We start from the raw sequence: 17,678 nt of genomic DNA on the forward strand, positions 1-17,678 counted from the left end.
ATCTACAAATGAAGCCACTCTATTTTAACTAATTATATTTATATAATGCTTGGCATCTAAACATACATATTCCAAAGACTATAAGAAATAATGTTGGCAGTAACTTTTACCTTATTGTAATTCTTGGCTAATTCCAACATCTCTTTCACCACTGATTCATTGTGTTTACAGTGTTCACTGTAGTCTTGAAGTGTCAAACCTTCCATCCAACTCTTCTTATGCAAATTTAGTAACATCTAAAAAACATAAAGAAAAAGTAATAATATTCTTCTATGGAGACTATGTCCTTCATTTATCTTGAGAACAATTTCACAAAAATGTTTGGAATTAATGAATTTAATTTTATTAACTTAAATAAACTCTAATAAGAATTCTACTAAATTTATATAACCCAAGGAATACGCCAGCCCCATGGCCTTTGTATTTGCTGTTTTTCTGCCTCAAAGACTATTTTCCTCATATTCCTCAATTTCTTAGAGATAGGTGCCTTCACTAACAACTCAATATAAAAAAGCCCACTCATCCTATCTTAAACAACTTTCTTGCTTTAACCTGCTTTATTACTTTTATAACACCATCAACATCTGAAATTTTTTCTTTCATTTTTTTCTATATTTATTTTAGTTGAATTTATTGGGGTTACATTGGTCAATTATATAGGTTTCAAGTACAATTTTATAATACACTAATGGCCTCGTGCATGAATTCGTGCACATTGTAAGGAAATTAGAATATTTTAATATCACTATTCACCCTTTCTCTATAAATAGAAGTGTCAACCAAATACACGATTGACAATGACAGACTGAAACACACTCGTGCGATTGGCGCCAGCGAGAGAGAGCTTTATATGTATCACACATGCACGAGTCAACTTAGCCTTTTATACTAGTAGATATAGAACAAACTTATTTAATTATAACTGCTTTCTGATTTAGCTAAACTTTCTCCAGCCCAGTGAAGCACCCCAACTTCTCTTTCAGGTAATTGTCAGCAACACAGCAGTAAATATCAACATGAAGCAGATTATTATTGTAGATCACACAGGGAAAACAAAGGGTAAAATATTTAACTGTAGCAGTGTTTGACTATATTCTGCACAGTGAGAAAATGTGAAGTCATTTTCAAGGTCCACCTTTTCTTACTTCTTTGCAGTTGGGTCAAGTTTTTAAGCTTTCTAAATCTCCATTTTCTGGCTAATGAAAATAGGACTCCACCAAGTCTTCTATCTACCTACTCCGGGACTTCTGTGAGGATCGAATGAGATGAGGCACGGGAAAATGCTTCACAGACATTTAGTTAAAGTGTGAAATGTTTGTACCTGGTTATAAAGCAAGTCATGTTCCTGGGCTGAAGAAACTGCAAGGAGGCTAGTCGTTGCTAGGGAGAGGAAGCTGGGCATTGCTACATGACATCATTATCCAGTGCCCACAGCCACCATTTCCGGGCTGGGCTGGGCTTGGGCCATATTTTGCACCATGGGGTATCGGCAGCGTTGGACGTGATTTGATGGGCTGTCGCTCTGGGGTGGTGGCGGGGCCTGTGACCCACTGGGGGAAGCCGAGTGTTGCTTTGTCCCAGGTCCCTGGTGCCGTTTCTCTGTAAACAGCTAGTGCATGTCACGGCAGCTCCTGCATTGAGCATCTGCCCTCTGGTGGTCAATGTGCATCATAGTGACCAGTTGGACACTTAGCATATTAGCCTTTTATATATATACTAGAGGCCTGGTGCACGAAATCCATGCACTGGGGATGGGTGGGGGGTCCCTTAGCCCAGTATGTGCCCTCTCACAGTCCGGGACCCCTCCCTCCTTACTGCCCACCTGCTTGCTGCTTCCTACCGCTTGGCTTGCTGCTCCTTAGCGCTGCCGCGAAGGCCTTGGGTCTGCTGGGTGCCGGACCTGTGGGTTTGTGTCTCTGATACCCCCAGCAGCCCCAGCACCTCGATGGCGGGGCTTGGGGCTGCGGGTCTTTGATGAGGGCCCCAGCAGCCTCAGCACCAAGGTGGTGGGCCTTGGGGCTGCTGGGTACAGGCCCCGCTGCGTGTTTGTGTCTTCTATCAGGCGCCCAGAGCCCCAGCAGCCCCAGCACCGCCTAAATAACTTAAGGGAAACTTGATTTAGTCTTCTTTTAAAAGCAATCTAGTTTAAAAATGAGTTGCAGTTAAGAGAGAACAAAGAACATGGTACCTAAGAGTGAGATAGACAGACAGAGGAGAGGCTGGGCACTGGTCAGGGGCTTACATGCCAACTGTTCTCCACCTGGGAAACGATGTAAAATTGGTTTCTTTAGTTTTCTGCTTAATGGTCTTCTCCAGAGAGTGGAGTGGCATCTGCTCGCTTCTCCCTGGGGCCTGGCTTGGTGGTTGCCTTGGGGTCTGGCTGCGCTCCAGTGGGATCCACACGGGCCTGCCTGCTCCGCCTGGCCCTGTCCACACGTTGCTTCCTCTGAGTCTTCCTTGGGCACAGCCCCGGTCCATCACCTCCTCCTGTGTCTCGCACGGCCAGGGCCGATAAAGAGGCCCACACGGAGTTCAGGTCTGCAAGGAGCTGGTCCTCTGCTTTCAGAACCTTCGGGATCTCCTCTTGCAATTGTTCCCTTCCATGACCTTCCTTCCCTACCTCCGGAATCTTCCCGGAGCACCACATGCCTGCCCTCCAGTAGAAGGTTGTCTTTGTGTGACTTTCAGGGCAGCCTTCAGGGCCTGGTGGCCGCACTGTGGCCCTTCCATGTTGGGCGCCGGGCCTGAGGCCCGACGGGAAGGCAGGCGGCTCCCCAGTAAGTCCCGCTGCACCAGGCACACGTGCACCGCCCCCCCACCGTGCCCTCCAGGCATGGCGGCTCCACACTGTGCTCTCACTGAGTTAAGCAGAAGGGTGGTCCTGATGAGCCGGTGGCTGTGGCAGCCAAGCAGAGTTCCGACAGGCTGTGGCTGGGGGCTGGGGGCGCCCCCTGCCAGCAGCTGCAGGAGGCTGGCCTCAGATTTAGACTTGAGCAGGTGGGGCAGCAGCTGGACAGGGGGGCGGCGGCGGAGGCGGGGCAAGGGCGGGGGTGAAGGGGCCTGTGGTAAATCTAGGGGCCGGGGCGCTGGCTCCACCACAGGGGCAGGGGTCCCAAAGTCTTGCAAGGAGGTGGAGGAGAGGGTGCCGTAGGCGGAGTCCATGGAGCAGGAGCTGCCCTCGCCGGGGCCCAGGGCCAGCAGCTCGCTGGTCAGTGTGACAGATGAGGCGGTGGTACTGAGGGACATCTCATCCAATTGGGAGCTGAAGGGGCCACCCTCGAACTCGGTAGAGGAGAGCATCTCCCCGGGCTCCAGCACCACCACGGCCAGGGTCTCCGTGGAGCTGTCCGAGGCGCAGTGCTGGGTGTCCAGGCTATTGCTGCTTTTGCGCAGGATGGTGGGGAAGCTGGCGAGGGAAGTACTACTCTCCCCACCCTCCTCTTCCTCCTCCTCTTCCTCCTCATCCTCATCCTCCTGCTCCTCCTCCTCCTCCAGGCTCTGTAGGTGCTGCTCGCTGGCTGCCCGCGTGCTCCTACGTATGCAGCTGCTGCAACTGGTTCTGGGCATTGTAAATGGAGTCCACCCAGCCCTGGCACAGAGCCTGCCTGCTGGACTGGAACATGTAGGCCCCCATGGCGCTGTGGAACTTGTTCAGGCAGATGAGGAGGAAGGAGCCAGGGTCCCACAGCTCCCGGCACACAATCTTGTCCACCAGCAGTGGTGACCTGATGACCCTGGTCCCCTCAGCCTTCTTCACTGCCTTGGTCACTAAGAGTAGGTCCATGAAGAGGAAGCAGTACACATCCATCTTGCTGTCCTTTCCCTCCTTCATCCTCAGGCTGCCCCTCCAACAGCAGCTGACACATCTCCTCCAGGGAGGCACCAGGGATGGGCGCGGTCAGGTCCAGGTGCAGAAATTCCTTCAGGAGCTTGTCCACCTCGTCGTTGCTACCCTCCACCACCTCGTAGGCGTCCATGCAGCTCACCACGGCGGCCAGCTGCTGCCGCTCCTGTCGCTGCCGCATGCACGCGTTCACGTGGTGGATGAAATGCTCCACGGAGCTGATCATGGTGATGACGGCCTCCTTGGACGTGGCTCGTCCATCTTCCTCAGCACCGACCTGAGCAGCAGCGGGTACTTGGTGAGCCACTGGTGGGGCTTGGCGAGCATGTCGCTCAGCTTCAGCCACTGGCACTGCTGGTGCTTCTTGGCCCACGTCACCTAGGCCGGGAAGAGGTTGTTGTCGGGCAGCAGGCTGCACATGCACTCCATGCAGCCCTCCTCCTCCATGCAGAACCGGATGTAGGGCTTGAAGAGGGAGCCGAACATCCTGAAGCCTTTGAGGAGGTTCCGGGCTGCAGCAGCCCCCGCGTGCACAGCGCCTTCTCCACCATCGGCGCCATCACGCTGCCCCACAGCCCGCGGTGCAGACTCGTGATCTTGGGGATGTTGCTGAACAGGAGTGGGTCTTGGAGGTGTCGGGACTTCTCCCCAGGGCGACCCTTTACCCGGGAGTCCCCGCCGCTCCATTCACCCCCTCGGCCAGCGGGGAGGGCCCTCGGTGGGTCCGCTGCTCTGGGCGCTGGGGAAGAGGAGGCTGGCGGAGGGCGAGGCCCTAAAGCAGGAGGAAGCCTTGGAAGGCAGGCAAGGAGCCCAGGACTCAAGGCGCCCCCGCCACCACCCCACGTCCCGCTGGGGCCTATACCCAGGAGTGCCATGGCTGCGGCAGGGCCACCGGCTGGGCTTGGAAGTGAGTCCTCCACGAACGTCCCAGCAGCCTGCCTGGTGTGGGTGGGGATTTCGGGTCACCTTGAGAGAGGCTCCGGCCTTTCTGTGCTCCTCTCCTGGTGGAGCGGTGGAGGCGGGGGACTCCAGCACTGAGGTCAGAGGAGCCGCCTTCCAGCCCCCAGGCTGCTTCCCAAAGTCGGAAGTTTCGCCATTGGCCTCTGCCTAGGACAGGACCTCTGCACCCCCAGGGTGCATAAACACACAGGGCTTTCATCAGGCTCCGCTGATCCCGGGGCCCTGAGGCCTCCCAGCTCTGCCGATCTCCAGGCAGTGAGGCCTCTCTGCTCTGCGGCTTCAGGGCTGTTTGGCTTCGCTCCACCACTTGGAGCCTGAGTATGCAAATTAACCGCCATCTTTTAGCTTCTATAATTAAAACATTGTATCTTTTGGAGCTGTTGCTTCAGGAGCTCAGAGCCCCGAAGCCGCAGGCGGGGAACCTGCCTATCTGCCTGATTGCCCCTAACCACTTTCCCCAGCCAGCCTGATCCCCCTAACTGCTCTCCTCTGCCAGCCTGATCGCCCCTAACTGCCTCTGCTTCACCACTGTGGCTTTGTCCAGAAGGATGTCTGGATGGTCATCTGGAAGATATCTGGTCTAATTAGCATATTACCCTTTTATTAGTATAGAAGATAATTTGTAAATTGTATCGTGTTCACCATATAATTTTTTTCTTGTTAATGCACTTCCTTCTCACTTAAGAAAAATCAATAGAGAAAGGACTTTGTCCTGTTTATTTCAAGATTACCAGGATCTAGATTCTAGAACAGTATCTAATCATAACAGACACTGAATGAATGAAACTATGTCGCACACTAGATCTTCAACAGCATAGATCAGCTTTCAAATGCCAAGAAGGTGAAATGCCCATTTCCTGAATGACTGTGTCAAACTTTCTGAGTTTCAGTTTATATAATCTATTAATTGAGGGCTTGTATTAGATAATCTCTAAATCTCTTTCAAATTCAAACATTCCATTTATAATTTAAAAAATAAATCAAACTTTTAATTCTGACAACTAAAAGTTCTTAATTGACACTGAGAAGGAAATGACAAATTCATCCAGTTTGCAATCACATTAGCAAACTGGGATCAGACCCTATGAGTGATCATGAAATTAAACACCGTAGTTCATTGTTTTCCAAACTGGACTCCTAGTTCTGAGTATATAGTCTTGGAAGTTCATAAATTTTCAAGTTTACAATCTTAAGATAGTTTTTCTTAAAGTCTTACTCTAAAGTTGTTCTTCAGTTGCAGACTACCATTGAATAAGAGTTTTTTAAATGATTAATACCATTATCCAATGTGAAAGAAAAAAAAAATGGTGACTACAAAATGATTCTGAACCAGTATATTTAGGTGAGATCCCTGAGCCATGAAGAATTGAAGACATAGTTAGAAAAACTACTCTACCCATTTAGAGGTTTACAACTACACATGGCACAAAGTTCTTTTTATGTTGGAGAAGAAACCACATGTCAAAATCATCTGAGACTTTTAAAGAAATTTCCAAACTCCTCCATGTACCTCCAAGGGTCCAAGGGAGCAAGAAGAGTAGTTTGGGGGGAAGAGAGGGATCTGGAAAATTCCTGCACAAGGAACCCCAATTTCTTTGATTTCTTCCTATCTTTGGCACTGATAATGTTCTAGAAAATATATCCTTAGGAAATTTCAATGCAGCTGCAACTACATGTGCTATAAAGCTGCCTGTAGCTAAGTGCTGAGAACTGGGTTTTCCTGCCACTTCAAAAGCAGAGGAGCAGGATATCCCTGCCATGGGGATTCCATTGTGGCCCTCAGGAAAGGCTTCGGGTTAAGTATACAGGTTGGTAGGATACGAGTAAAGGCAAAGCTTTTGGTAATGAGAAAGCACCTGAACTGAGCTACTTAAAGCATAACTGTAACATTAATTAATTTATATATTTGCATGTATGTTTTTTTAAGCCAAGGACAGTGGCTAAGTGTATGTGGTAGGGAAAATAAATAAATCTTAAATGTAGTTAGTTGAATATTTATAAAAGTTGGATGTAAGATATCAGATTGATAAACTACTTATATATCTGAATGTATTTTCCAGTTTGTGTCTAAGTAGTGCCCCTTTTCACAGCCGGTAGCTATTCTATGTAAATTTAAAAATAATTAATGAACCTGTGGATGCAGCCTGACTCCAAGGCTTGTCATACTGGGGTGTATGTTGGGAGCAGTGATTATATGATCTGTTCAACTGTTTTCTCATGGAATCCTTTGTGTGTGTAATATTGAGAAAGTTTAATATGAGCTCTGATTTTGGTCTGTTAAATCTGAGAGAAATACATAAGAAGGAAAATGTTAAATGTAACCAATCTTAGAACACTTTAACTTTTAAAATTGCAAATGTTTTATATTTCTCTATTTTCTAAAAAATGATATCCTCTTTAAATGTAAAAAAAAAAAAGTGATGATAATGTACTTCAAGCTATCAGCTACATCTATCTAACACAGCAGCCCTGGCTGGTGTGGCTCAGTTGGTTGGAGTGTCGTGCTATATACCAAAAGGTTGCCAGTACTACTCCCTGTCAGGACACATACCTAGGTTGTGGGTTCGATCCCCAGTCGGGTGAGTACTGGAGGCAACTGAGTGATGTTTCCCTCCTATATCAATGCCCCACCCCCCTCACCCCAGTCCCTTCTTCCTTCTCTCTAAATTTAAAAAATTAAAGAATAAAAAATTAAATTAAATTAAATTAAAATCTAGCTCTAAGTATCTGAAAACCTCAAATTGCATTTCCCTTTTGACTCACCTTTAATTTACCCTAGGTAAACATGGTACTTTTTAAAAAGTAGTACACAATTACAATCTAATTTATTCCTTTCCAATGCGGAAAACTATTCAGTTTTTAGTTATAAAAGGTCATTTTACTGGAGAAGACAAATTAACCAGAAAAATCACAGAACTAGGGGCTTTTATAATTTATCATAAAACCAAACTGAAATGTTTATTTCCTACTTTCTCTCCCACTTTAGCACATACCAATAAGGTAAAATATCTTCCAATATATCCAATAAAATATTTCTTTCTTTTATGCTGCAATTCATCAGGAATAAAAAAATATTTGGAACACTTCCATGAAATAGGTCAACAATTAAAATTCAAGTATACCAGGTCATAGTTTAAATGGTATGAAAAAGACATTTTCTTCCCCTCTATAACATAAAAATTTAAACTTACCTTCTGTTCTAGTTCATTTTTCCGATAGTTAATAGTAATAGAGTAATAATGTCTGTTTAGTCCATGAATTAATGCCTATATAGACAAATGATTTGAAAAAGAACAAATTAATATTTTTCACTTTATTAAAATAAATACAACTGTCTGAAACTGTTAACATATCCTGTAGACAATACCTTCATTATCTTCTAAAAAAGGCATTTTATCCTAATAAAGATTAAATTAGTTCTCTGAGCTACAAGTTTAGAATGAGGTTTATAGGTGTGGGTCACACATTCTTCAAAGCATGATCTAGAGCAGCACAAATGCAACAGTTTCAGTAGCCTTGCTCAATCAGAGATGGGGTTTGACCTCATCATAATCCAAATTAGACATTAATTATTCATAACTTATTAAGCCTAATTTTATGATAGCTTTGGGGAATCTTTGTTATTTCAAAATTAAAGCCTAAGAAGGCTTTTATTTCTTCACACACAACATTAATGTGGGATCTCCCTTCTTAATTCAGTTCTAACAGATTCAAATAATTGTGTCCCCACATGTCTCCCAATGAACAAAGTAGTTTGTCTTACTGGGTCTATTTAGCTCATGCTCAATCTCACTAACCAGATATCCCTCCCACCCCCTAACTGCACTTGATCTCCAAGACAAACAGGCAAATCAAAATAAAAATTTAATTAATGGTATGGCTTTATTAAGAAACAATAACCCTGCATGTGCTGGAATCCATTCACAACTGCTCAAATATCTAACTCCAGCCAAAAAAGTTCAGAGGGTCAGAATGGCATTCTGAGGGACCCTTATCAGCTTGCTATATACCTCAGACATATTTTCAACAAGTATAAAAATAAAGAGGGTTTTGGGGTTAACTCTCAGGAAACGAAAGATAAAGCAAACCAAAACAACCGCCATGCTCTCTAATTATAAGATTTTAGAGTGTAGGTGTTACGGTATTGAGGTAGAAGGGGTGGAAAGGAACTATTTAATAAGCACCTAGTATCCGCTTTATACATAGGTCATCTAATCGTCACAACAATCTAGTAAGTAGGATGTTCCATTTGTATTTTGCCAGATAGGAAAATAAGACAATAATCTTAATTTGTCCCAGTTTATAGCTAGTAAAAGGTAAAGCTGGGATTTGAATCCAACTGTTTCTGATTCCAAAATCCATGTTTTTTCTGCCATACAATGCTATAATGTGTCTTAGGAAATTCTTGGATTAAGTCTTTGAATTTTAAGTTATCAGGATAAAAGCAAAGCATAGCTTAGTTTGCTAGCAAAAACCACTCCATAAATACTAAAATATTTTAATACATACTGTAATAAGCCACTTATATTCTTAACATTTGCTATAATAAAATAGTTGATATACAAAATCAAAGTACTTAAGAGCACTTATTAAATCCTTATCCATTTTAAAATCATCAGGAGCAGTGAATTAAATTTCAGTGTATAGAAATGCTGTAGTGTAGAGATAAAAAAAAGTAGAAGGAGGGCCTTTCTTAAATACTCATCTTTATGCAAATTAGGAAAAGTATCGGTTGGGTAGAAGAATTAGAAAAAGGTGCCCAGTCCTCCAACCAGACACAGACTGGCTGGAGAGTGGAGCTTAGATTTCAGAGCCAACTGCCCCCCTCATCTAAGTACCTTTGTGCAATATCCTAACTACATAATTCTACATATTGGCAATACAGTTAGTAACAGCTATCTATGGTCAATAGTTCTAGAAGTCAGCCAATGTGCCCACAGACAGGTCCATATTCTGGAGATTAACTGTACTGCTGAAATATATAGTTTGGTATTTGAAGGCACTACCTACTTGATTTTCAATTACATTATTTAGATAAAAGTATTAAAACTAACAAAGGCAGTGTGAAAGATTAGCAGGTATAACAACAAAGCAAACATAAGTTTAAATCAAATGATATCCTCAAGCAGTCTTCCAATTTTTCCTCATCTGCTGTGTACCCCCCAGTGAATTTAGCACAAATCATAAGTAAATTAGCCATGTGCAGTCCTCCTTCCGCATGAGCCCAAAAAGCACAGCTTATTGTTCAGCTCAGAAGATAATAAATTCTCTCAAATTAACCAATCTAGTTGAATTGAATTACAAGTTGTGGTTGCATATGCCAAATATATGATTAGTTTTATCAAGAAAGAGACTAACCTTTTGAAAGGGTCAAACTGTAAATTAAACACAATATACCAGCAAATGCCATACTATGTTAGGCAGAGAAAGGAGAAAGTTATGTAGCCAGAAAGTTTCTTAAAACATCAACACTTACTTTTTAAATTACAATTAACAAAGATATGGCAGATTAGGAAAATTTAAGCAATTCTTCATTAAAACAGGATTATGTTCCAGAAGCTCATTCATTACTTGGCTATTTGAAATCTGCAACAGTTTCTCACAGAAGAGCGCTCTAAAGCACAGTTCTATTCTATAATATATACTGTGGGCTAAGTAAGCGTCTGGTGTCTGACCTATTTTTACAGCACCACTTGTAGGACAATATATTTTGATTTATTTACAGAGCTTAGCTCACTTGGTTCTTGGATATCCTGACCCTTTATTTCTTTGCTCAAAGCCTGCCACCCTTTCAAGAAGAAAGTTCTGCCTAGGCTGGAACTCAGTACCAATCTAAGGTGTTATCTATTCTAGAGGAAGAATGGTTTAGAGGAGGAACTAGACAAAGGGGAGTTTGGAGACCCTTCCTGCTGATCAACTGTCAGGTTATTTCTGTGCTCCTCTAGTTAACATTCAGAGCAGAGCTTACAATGTTGTTGGTATGACAAATTTAAAACAAGTACACAAATAAACATCCTAGTGAAATAAACTTCAAAATCAATCCCCATCTAAATTATTTATATTTCCGTATTCACAAAATAACGCAGTCTCATACATTAACAAAAAAGTCTATAGTGTAGGCATTATACTTTCCCCTCTCTACCAGGATTATTAATGGCTTCCTTTATTTAAAACATTAAAGTTCATATAAACTTTGTCTATTAGCTTTGTCTTATGGTAGATAATTCAACATTGTTAAGTGCTTTAAAAATAACATTTTCTAAAAGCAGTATGTTTCATTGTAGACAGTTAAAGAAATATTTGGAGAAGGAAAAATAAGAAAAAAAAAATCCTTCCATCCAAAGATAAGTAATACTAAAATTTTGGTATAAATACATAGGCACAGTTTATAATATATATTTGCAACTTGTTTATCTTTATAATCTTTTTCTTACTTAACAAACGTTCCCAAATTATTAAACACTACTGTCCAATAGAATCAGATTTTTTTCAGCATTACTATAAGAATAGTAAAAACAATAGTAAAAAAAATCAGCATTAGAAAAGCAAAGTGACCACCAGCATGAGTGATGGCTGCTGTCAGTTTTCTATCCCCACTACTTGACAGGTGGTTTAGAAGCAAGATCCATCTCAACACGAACTAGTTTTCATTCAAAATAAAAAGCATGTCCTTTCTGAAGAGCTTCTGATCCCTGAGTTAAAAATTCTGTTAACATATCACCACATTTTTCTGGGTTGCTTTCTTTGTAGCTTGTCTTAGAAAACTAATTGTTTTAAGGTGTAGCTTTGTTCTGCCACTTTTTAGCTTGATTCCATTTGAGTGTTTTAGTACTGAAACTGTCTTAATACTGTAAAACACCCAGATATATGACATTCTGATGGGCGCTATATAAACTGTGAAATAAATATACTTACAGATTTTAATTGGAAGGCAAAACAAACTAAAATAAGAAAAACCAATGATGCTTTATAAAGTCCATCTCAAGTTACAGACTATAAATTAGGACCAAAAAATACAAAGTGGACAGGGTAGAATAGAAAGAAGCAGATTTTTTATGTTGATTATACTCAATTTTTCAGGTTAAAATGCAGTGTTTAAATTTAAAAGATGAAATCTGCAACAGGTGGCTATTGACTTGCAATTAGTGAAAACTTCTGGCAGAAACATACCATGAAGTAATCACAATGATCTTGGATTGTGAGATGCTACTTAACCTTTTGCAAAAAATAATGAAGTAGTATGATGCTATGGGGGTTTATAAGAAAGGTCATTATCACAGGCTAAACAGGTCCAATAATATATTCTCTTGGAACATGCAAGCATGGGCTTGTCTGTACCCAATCAAAACAGTGGTAGCTTATTTCATACTCATTATACTTTGCAGTTTTCCCTGACTTATGAAAAAATTTTCCCCTCAAAGTGACACACCTCAAATCTTTTGAAACAAAACATTTCACTCTGATGGAAGATTTCAAATTACTTTTGACTGCTGCAGAAGTAAACTTCTAAAAGTACAGCTATCAAAGGATCAAAGTATCACAAAGGCTTAACCATGAATAACTACTGAAAGTACAGTTATCAAAGTATAACAAAGGCTTAACCGTGGATAACTACTAAAGCCACAACTCCCCAAAGACAATGGTATCGCAGCGTAAGGTTTCAGAGGTGGAACAGCAATAGCTACTATGAAGACTCTGTCCTACGTGTTCTATTTAACCAAACATGGTATTTCTGTCCTTTTAATTAATCTTCAGAGAAGCAATTAACTGTATAAGCACAGGTTGTGGTGCATTTAAAAACACATTTAAAATAATTTTTGCAGATTATAAAGACTTGTATAAAAACAATGAGGCATGTGAATGATACAAAGAAAACATTAATCACTCAGGAGGATATTAAGTGTTGAAAACTGTAACGGCTGACATCACTTCAAACAAGATATAAATGCTAATCAAAGGTAATATATAAATGTTTTGTAGGACGTGATTTAAAGGTGAGGATTAAACAGAAAAAGAAAAAAATTTAAATACTGTTTGGGAATTATTTCTGGGCACCTCTTAAAATTTACATCAATTATGAATGACCCCTAATGCACTCCACCTGGAACTCCTATTGATCCTTACCAATGTTAACCATGCAAAGCCATAAGGTTATTTCAAGATAAAGATTATACTATGTTCCCCAAAAGGTATCCTCAAACTATTAGGAAAGTTTAAAGACTATACTAAAAACTGACTCACATAAGCAAATCTAACTTTTCAACAATATTTCCATAATCTTTTAAAGCACAAAAAAAGTTAATCATATACAAGTTAAAAGGCTAAGTGTTAGATCTCAGAATGGCCATTTTTAACAGCTTTTAAAATGTAAAACATAGTTTTTAACACATTATCAAGAAGGGGCATTACCTGGATAGATGGCTTGTTTAAATGACCCAGATTTGAGGTTGTTTGTCTTGGTTCATGTCCTAGGACCATCATATTAGCATTGATCAATCTGAAGGCATCAATAACAACCTGTAAAAACAAGGTGTCAGGTCAATTCTCTTTTAAAAAGCAAGTGATGATGCCAAGCAACAGTGGACAAGGCATGATCAACTTGCATCTGTTTCTGGCCTATTTCCAGGAAATCATTTAATTATAATATTAATAAAAAAGAGCCTCCTGCTGACTGTGCCATCAGCACACCACCCTCAATCTTGTAATGTAAGGTGACACCAATTATTGCAATTTTCATAAGGCAGTAAAGAAAAATATTAACTTTGCATCTTTATTATTGAAGTGCTTCATTACTAAACTTACACTGAACAGCCTTCCGTGGTGTGCATATGTTTGTCACCTAACGTTTACCTAATCAAAATGAATGACAAAGAGAAACTAAAACTGAAAGTGAGCACAAGCTAAGGGACCACATCTAAAGCCCAGCCCTGTCACATCAATTATACCACCACAGTACTTGAAATGACAACAAAATTACAACCAGCAAGGCACTTGCTCCATGGATTCTCTTCTAGTCAGATACCTTTTACTTCTTGTGACTATAAAAGACTCTGTATCTTGTGTGATGGCCTTAAGTGTCATCTGTGAAGCCACTGTCAAGAACAGGCAGCACAACACAAGAAAACCAAGGTCATCTACGCTTTAAGCCAGGAACATGGTATAGAATGGCATGGCACGCAGTTCACAGTAAAGAAATAACAATAGGAATCCTCTTTGTGCTAAGTGTATTCAATATTTCTGTATAGAAAGACTTCAAATTCTTACATGATACAATGTCATCTGTTAGCTCTTATATATTAAGAGATTTAACAAGAATCACATAGTCTCATAGCTTTTCTCTGTTCATTACCATGGATTTGAAAGAACTCATTAAAGCTTTTAAATGTTGTAAAGTTTTAAGTAAAGCACTGGGGCTGTGCCTCTTTCAGGGAATTGAAATCAATTACCGAGAGAATAAACTCAATACATTTATTTATCACATAAAAACAATCTTAAAGCAGGATAATATAGTATTTCTAAACTTGTCTTACATAGTGTTAAACAACTAGGATTTATCAACATTTTAAAAGCTATTGCTATTTAGTGGGTTCTCATTTGTACATGTTGTCTGCTAAAGAACAAGATTTAAAAGAAAGAGACAAAACAAAAATCTCCCTTTCTAAAAGGCTGCCACAAAAGGTCAACAGTATCAGAGTACAAACTTAAACCACAGCACTAGGAAAAGTGAGTCAATCTCAGGCCTCTATCCACTCTAAGACAAAAAAAAACCCCCAAAATAACAAACCCACAAAATCAACTTTGAATTTTGCTTTTATTTCTAACAGTTTGAAATTCCTCAAAGGTTCCTCTTGCCTCAAAATAAAACCAAGTATCCCCCAAAATGTATGATTTAATAGTTTGTGAAACTATTTTCTTTTTATACAAAAACTACAATCCAGATTTAACTTTCACATTTATATGTAAATATATGTCCATCTGTATACTTAAAAAATTTTCTAATCATGTTTTTCCATACAGCAATAATAAAAATAGGTACTAATATCAGACATTATAATACTTTAAGACAGTTGTCTAACATTTTCTATTAAGAAGCACATAAAATGAGATAAAATTAAAATGTAGTCCTAAGAAAAGTGACCATTTTGATAGATGTGCAACTTAAATACAGAATTAAGAATTGCCACTCTTATTATTAGTGGTAAATACATATATTTCTCTGGAATATTATAAGCAGCTGTGAAACTTCATAAAAAAGGAAATTAAAATACCAACTAAGTAGATATCATGATCAGTTAAAAACAAATGTGAATAAAAATTTTAAATTATATTACAAATTAAGAGAAAAATTCAACTATTTAATATACTGTTCAGCTAATAAATGATGGCCTATGTGAAACAACATGCTTAGGTGGACAATTCCTGAGTAGCAATATGATAGCCAATAGAAAATAAATACTTTACACTAAGATTAAAGGAATTTGCTGCCATCACTATAGCAACTGTCTAAGGAAACTAACATGTTCAACAACCTGCAGACCAAAATTAGACTTAGTATGCAATAAAAACATAAATATGGCAATAAAGTCTACATTTTAATTTCTGTACAATTTTATAATTGCTTTTTGCGCTGTGAGAATAAGTGGGTTTCTCCTTTAGAGCAACCTATCAAAATAGACTCATTAATGTCCAGTGCACTAATGAGCAATGGGTAAAGAAGGTGTTAATTATGCCACTGTACAATTCAAGAAAAAGCCCCAGTGAGCACTTGGAGGTGTGTACAAGCTGAAGGCGTTTCTCCATGTTTATGTATTTACAGCATGATGCAATATAATGACAGCAAAGTGGTCACTCCATGGGTAAGAATGAAAAGCTTGGATACAATATACTGAACAAAGAATCCCCAATGATTAATTAAGGTATTAGAGGGGGGAACAAGGCAAATAATCCACTTTTTGGAGCTATATGAATTTTCTAATGAGTTTGTTTTAAAGTATATATATATCAAACCAGTTCAGTTTATGACTTATAAATCCAAATAGGAATTTAGCAAAAAACAAAAAACAAACATGAAAACTACCTACTTAATAAGTAATAAAACCTTGTAAGCTAAAGCGTGAAGAATATTTTCAGGAATATGATGCTATATTTTTTTAATTCCCTTCCATGCTGTAGTCCTACACACCATACCGAATCTCTATTCACCAGCCTGATCATTTAATTTTTTCTGGTACAAGTGCCTTGAGACTTTTCAGAGGTCACTGCAACAGTAGACAGCTTATAACAAAACCATTAGCAGTTTGGCTAGCTTAGGGAAACCTCTTACTTTCCTTTTTTGTTTATTATCACTGCATGAATCTGCAGCATATGATAGTTTATAATTTCTCAGGCTTGTTAAATTCATGTTAAAGGTCTGTTTTCTTGTTGAATAAATTTTGTTCATATAATGCTGCCTATTTCATACACTCAGTCTTTAATAGCACCTTTGGTCTATGCGCAACTCACAGATCAAAACAGAGGACTAAAATAGGGGTTGATGATGCTATTTACATGTGTGATTCCTGCTGTCTTCTTGTTAGTAGCTTTAATATAATAGAAGACCTTGTCTGTTTTGTAATTAACACATCTTTACTGGAGAGATATTTGGAAGTGATTGCTGTGAATATACTGGTTAGTAAAATAAACACAATCACACACCACTTTCTGTTATCAGACAAATTTGTGAATTGTACACATTATATTCCAGATCAACAAACTGTGATATAACAGCCAAGTAGAAGACACATATTTATATAACCCTTTATTTTTCTGAAAATATGTATTCATTCTGACCTTGCAAATATAATTAGCTTGTGGGATGTGCAGATTTCAGTATCATGGTTGCTTTACTAATTGCAACTCTTGGAAATAGACACTAAATATTTGGAAGCTGCCAATACAAAATAAAAACTACATCTTTTTTGTACATCTGTCTTAGCTTATAAAAGCAAAATAGTTTTAAAAACAATACTGTGTTCCATATTTATTCCAAGCACACCCAAGGGTCAAGAACCTATCATTTCAATTTAATAACGAATATGGTTTAGGACTCAAAACTAATTATTTTTTAATCCCACTTAATTCATATTTTTGGCTTTTTTCATGAGTATAGTACAGTTTATCCAATGTGCTATTTATTTTTAAATTTGTGTTTTCATATCAACTGCTAGGTCACTGAAAGACTAAATTAAATTTCTAAAACACCAGTCTTTATTTCCCAATTTTTACATTCAAAGGAACTTATATTTTTAAGTAACTCTTAAAATTAGTTAATACAAAGGAAAAGGTGTTTGAAAGAAAAATGCATAGCATTTCTGGCAGTAGTTATATAATTCATAATACCCCCTTCTCTTTTTTAACAGTAGCTGCTGCCTTTGGCATTTACTATTGTACTTACATTGAAGTCAATGACTATGGGAAGTGTTTATACAGAAAATGAACTAGAATAATTGTTTTGAAGCTTGAAAAAAAGTTTTAAACCTCAAAATCAATGTCAAACATCAGAAAAAGGAAAAAGTGTTACAATTCAGTAACCAGTTAAGTTACATATTTAAATTTATATAAGCCTACCACCATATAAAGTCTCTGAATGACTATAAAAAACTAGGTGTGGAAAGAAAAGCAACACCCATATCAAATATCCTTTATCACTTAGAAATGACCTGTTATCAACTGCTTAGGCTATTTCCAGATTCTTTAAAAATTAAGGGTGCATGTGACCTGGGAAGTACTGCTGGGGTTTGTGACCATTTCGTTACTTCTGCTGCCATGCACTGCCAGACATCTACAAGAGAAAAACATCTATGTCTCTTGTAAGCCCACAGCATAAAAAATTCAA

General features: G+C 39.4%; 1 protein-coding gene and 1 pseudogene across 4 annotated transcripts in view; both read right to left on the reverse strand.

The window, feature by feature from the left end:
- PSMD14 (proteasome 26S subunit, non-ATPase 14) overlaps positions 1–17,678 on the reverse strand; it is an 84,726-nt gene that overhangs the window by 12,002 nt on the left and 55,046 nt on the right. For all 4 annotated transcript variants that reach the window (XM_036320887.1, XM_036320885.1, XM_036320886.1 and 1 more), the window contains 3 exons: positions 13,214–13,321; positions 7,996–8,070; positions 111–236 (listed from right to left, as the gene is read on the reverse strand). In XM_036320887.1, the coding sequence (XP_036176780.1) occupies positions 111–236; positions 7,996–8,070; positions 13,214–13,321 (309 nt within the window). The remainder of the gene's footprint in view (positions 1–110; positions 237–7,995; positions 8,071–13,213; positions 13,322–17,678) is intronic.
- Positions 1,838–5,200, reverse strand: LOC118662249 (annotated as a pseudogene).

This window comes from Myotis myotis, unplaced genomic scaffold (genome assembly GCF_014108235.1).
Source record: "Myotis myotis isolate mMyoMyo1 unplaced genomic scaffold, mMyoMyo1.p scaffold_m19_p_8, whole genome shotgun sequence".
Taxonomy (NCBI): Eukaryota; Metazoa; Chordata; class Mammalia; order Chiroptera; family Vespertilionidae; genus Myotis; species Myotis myotis.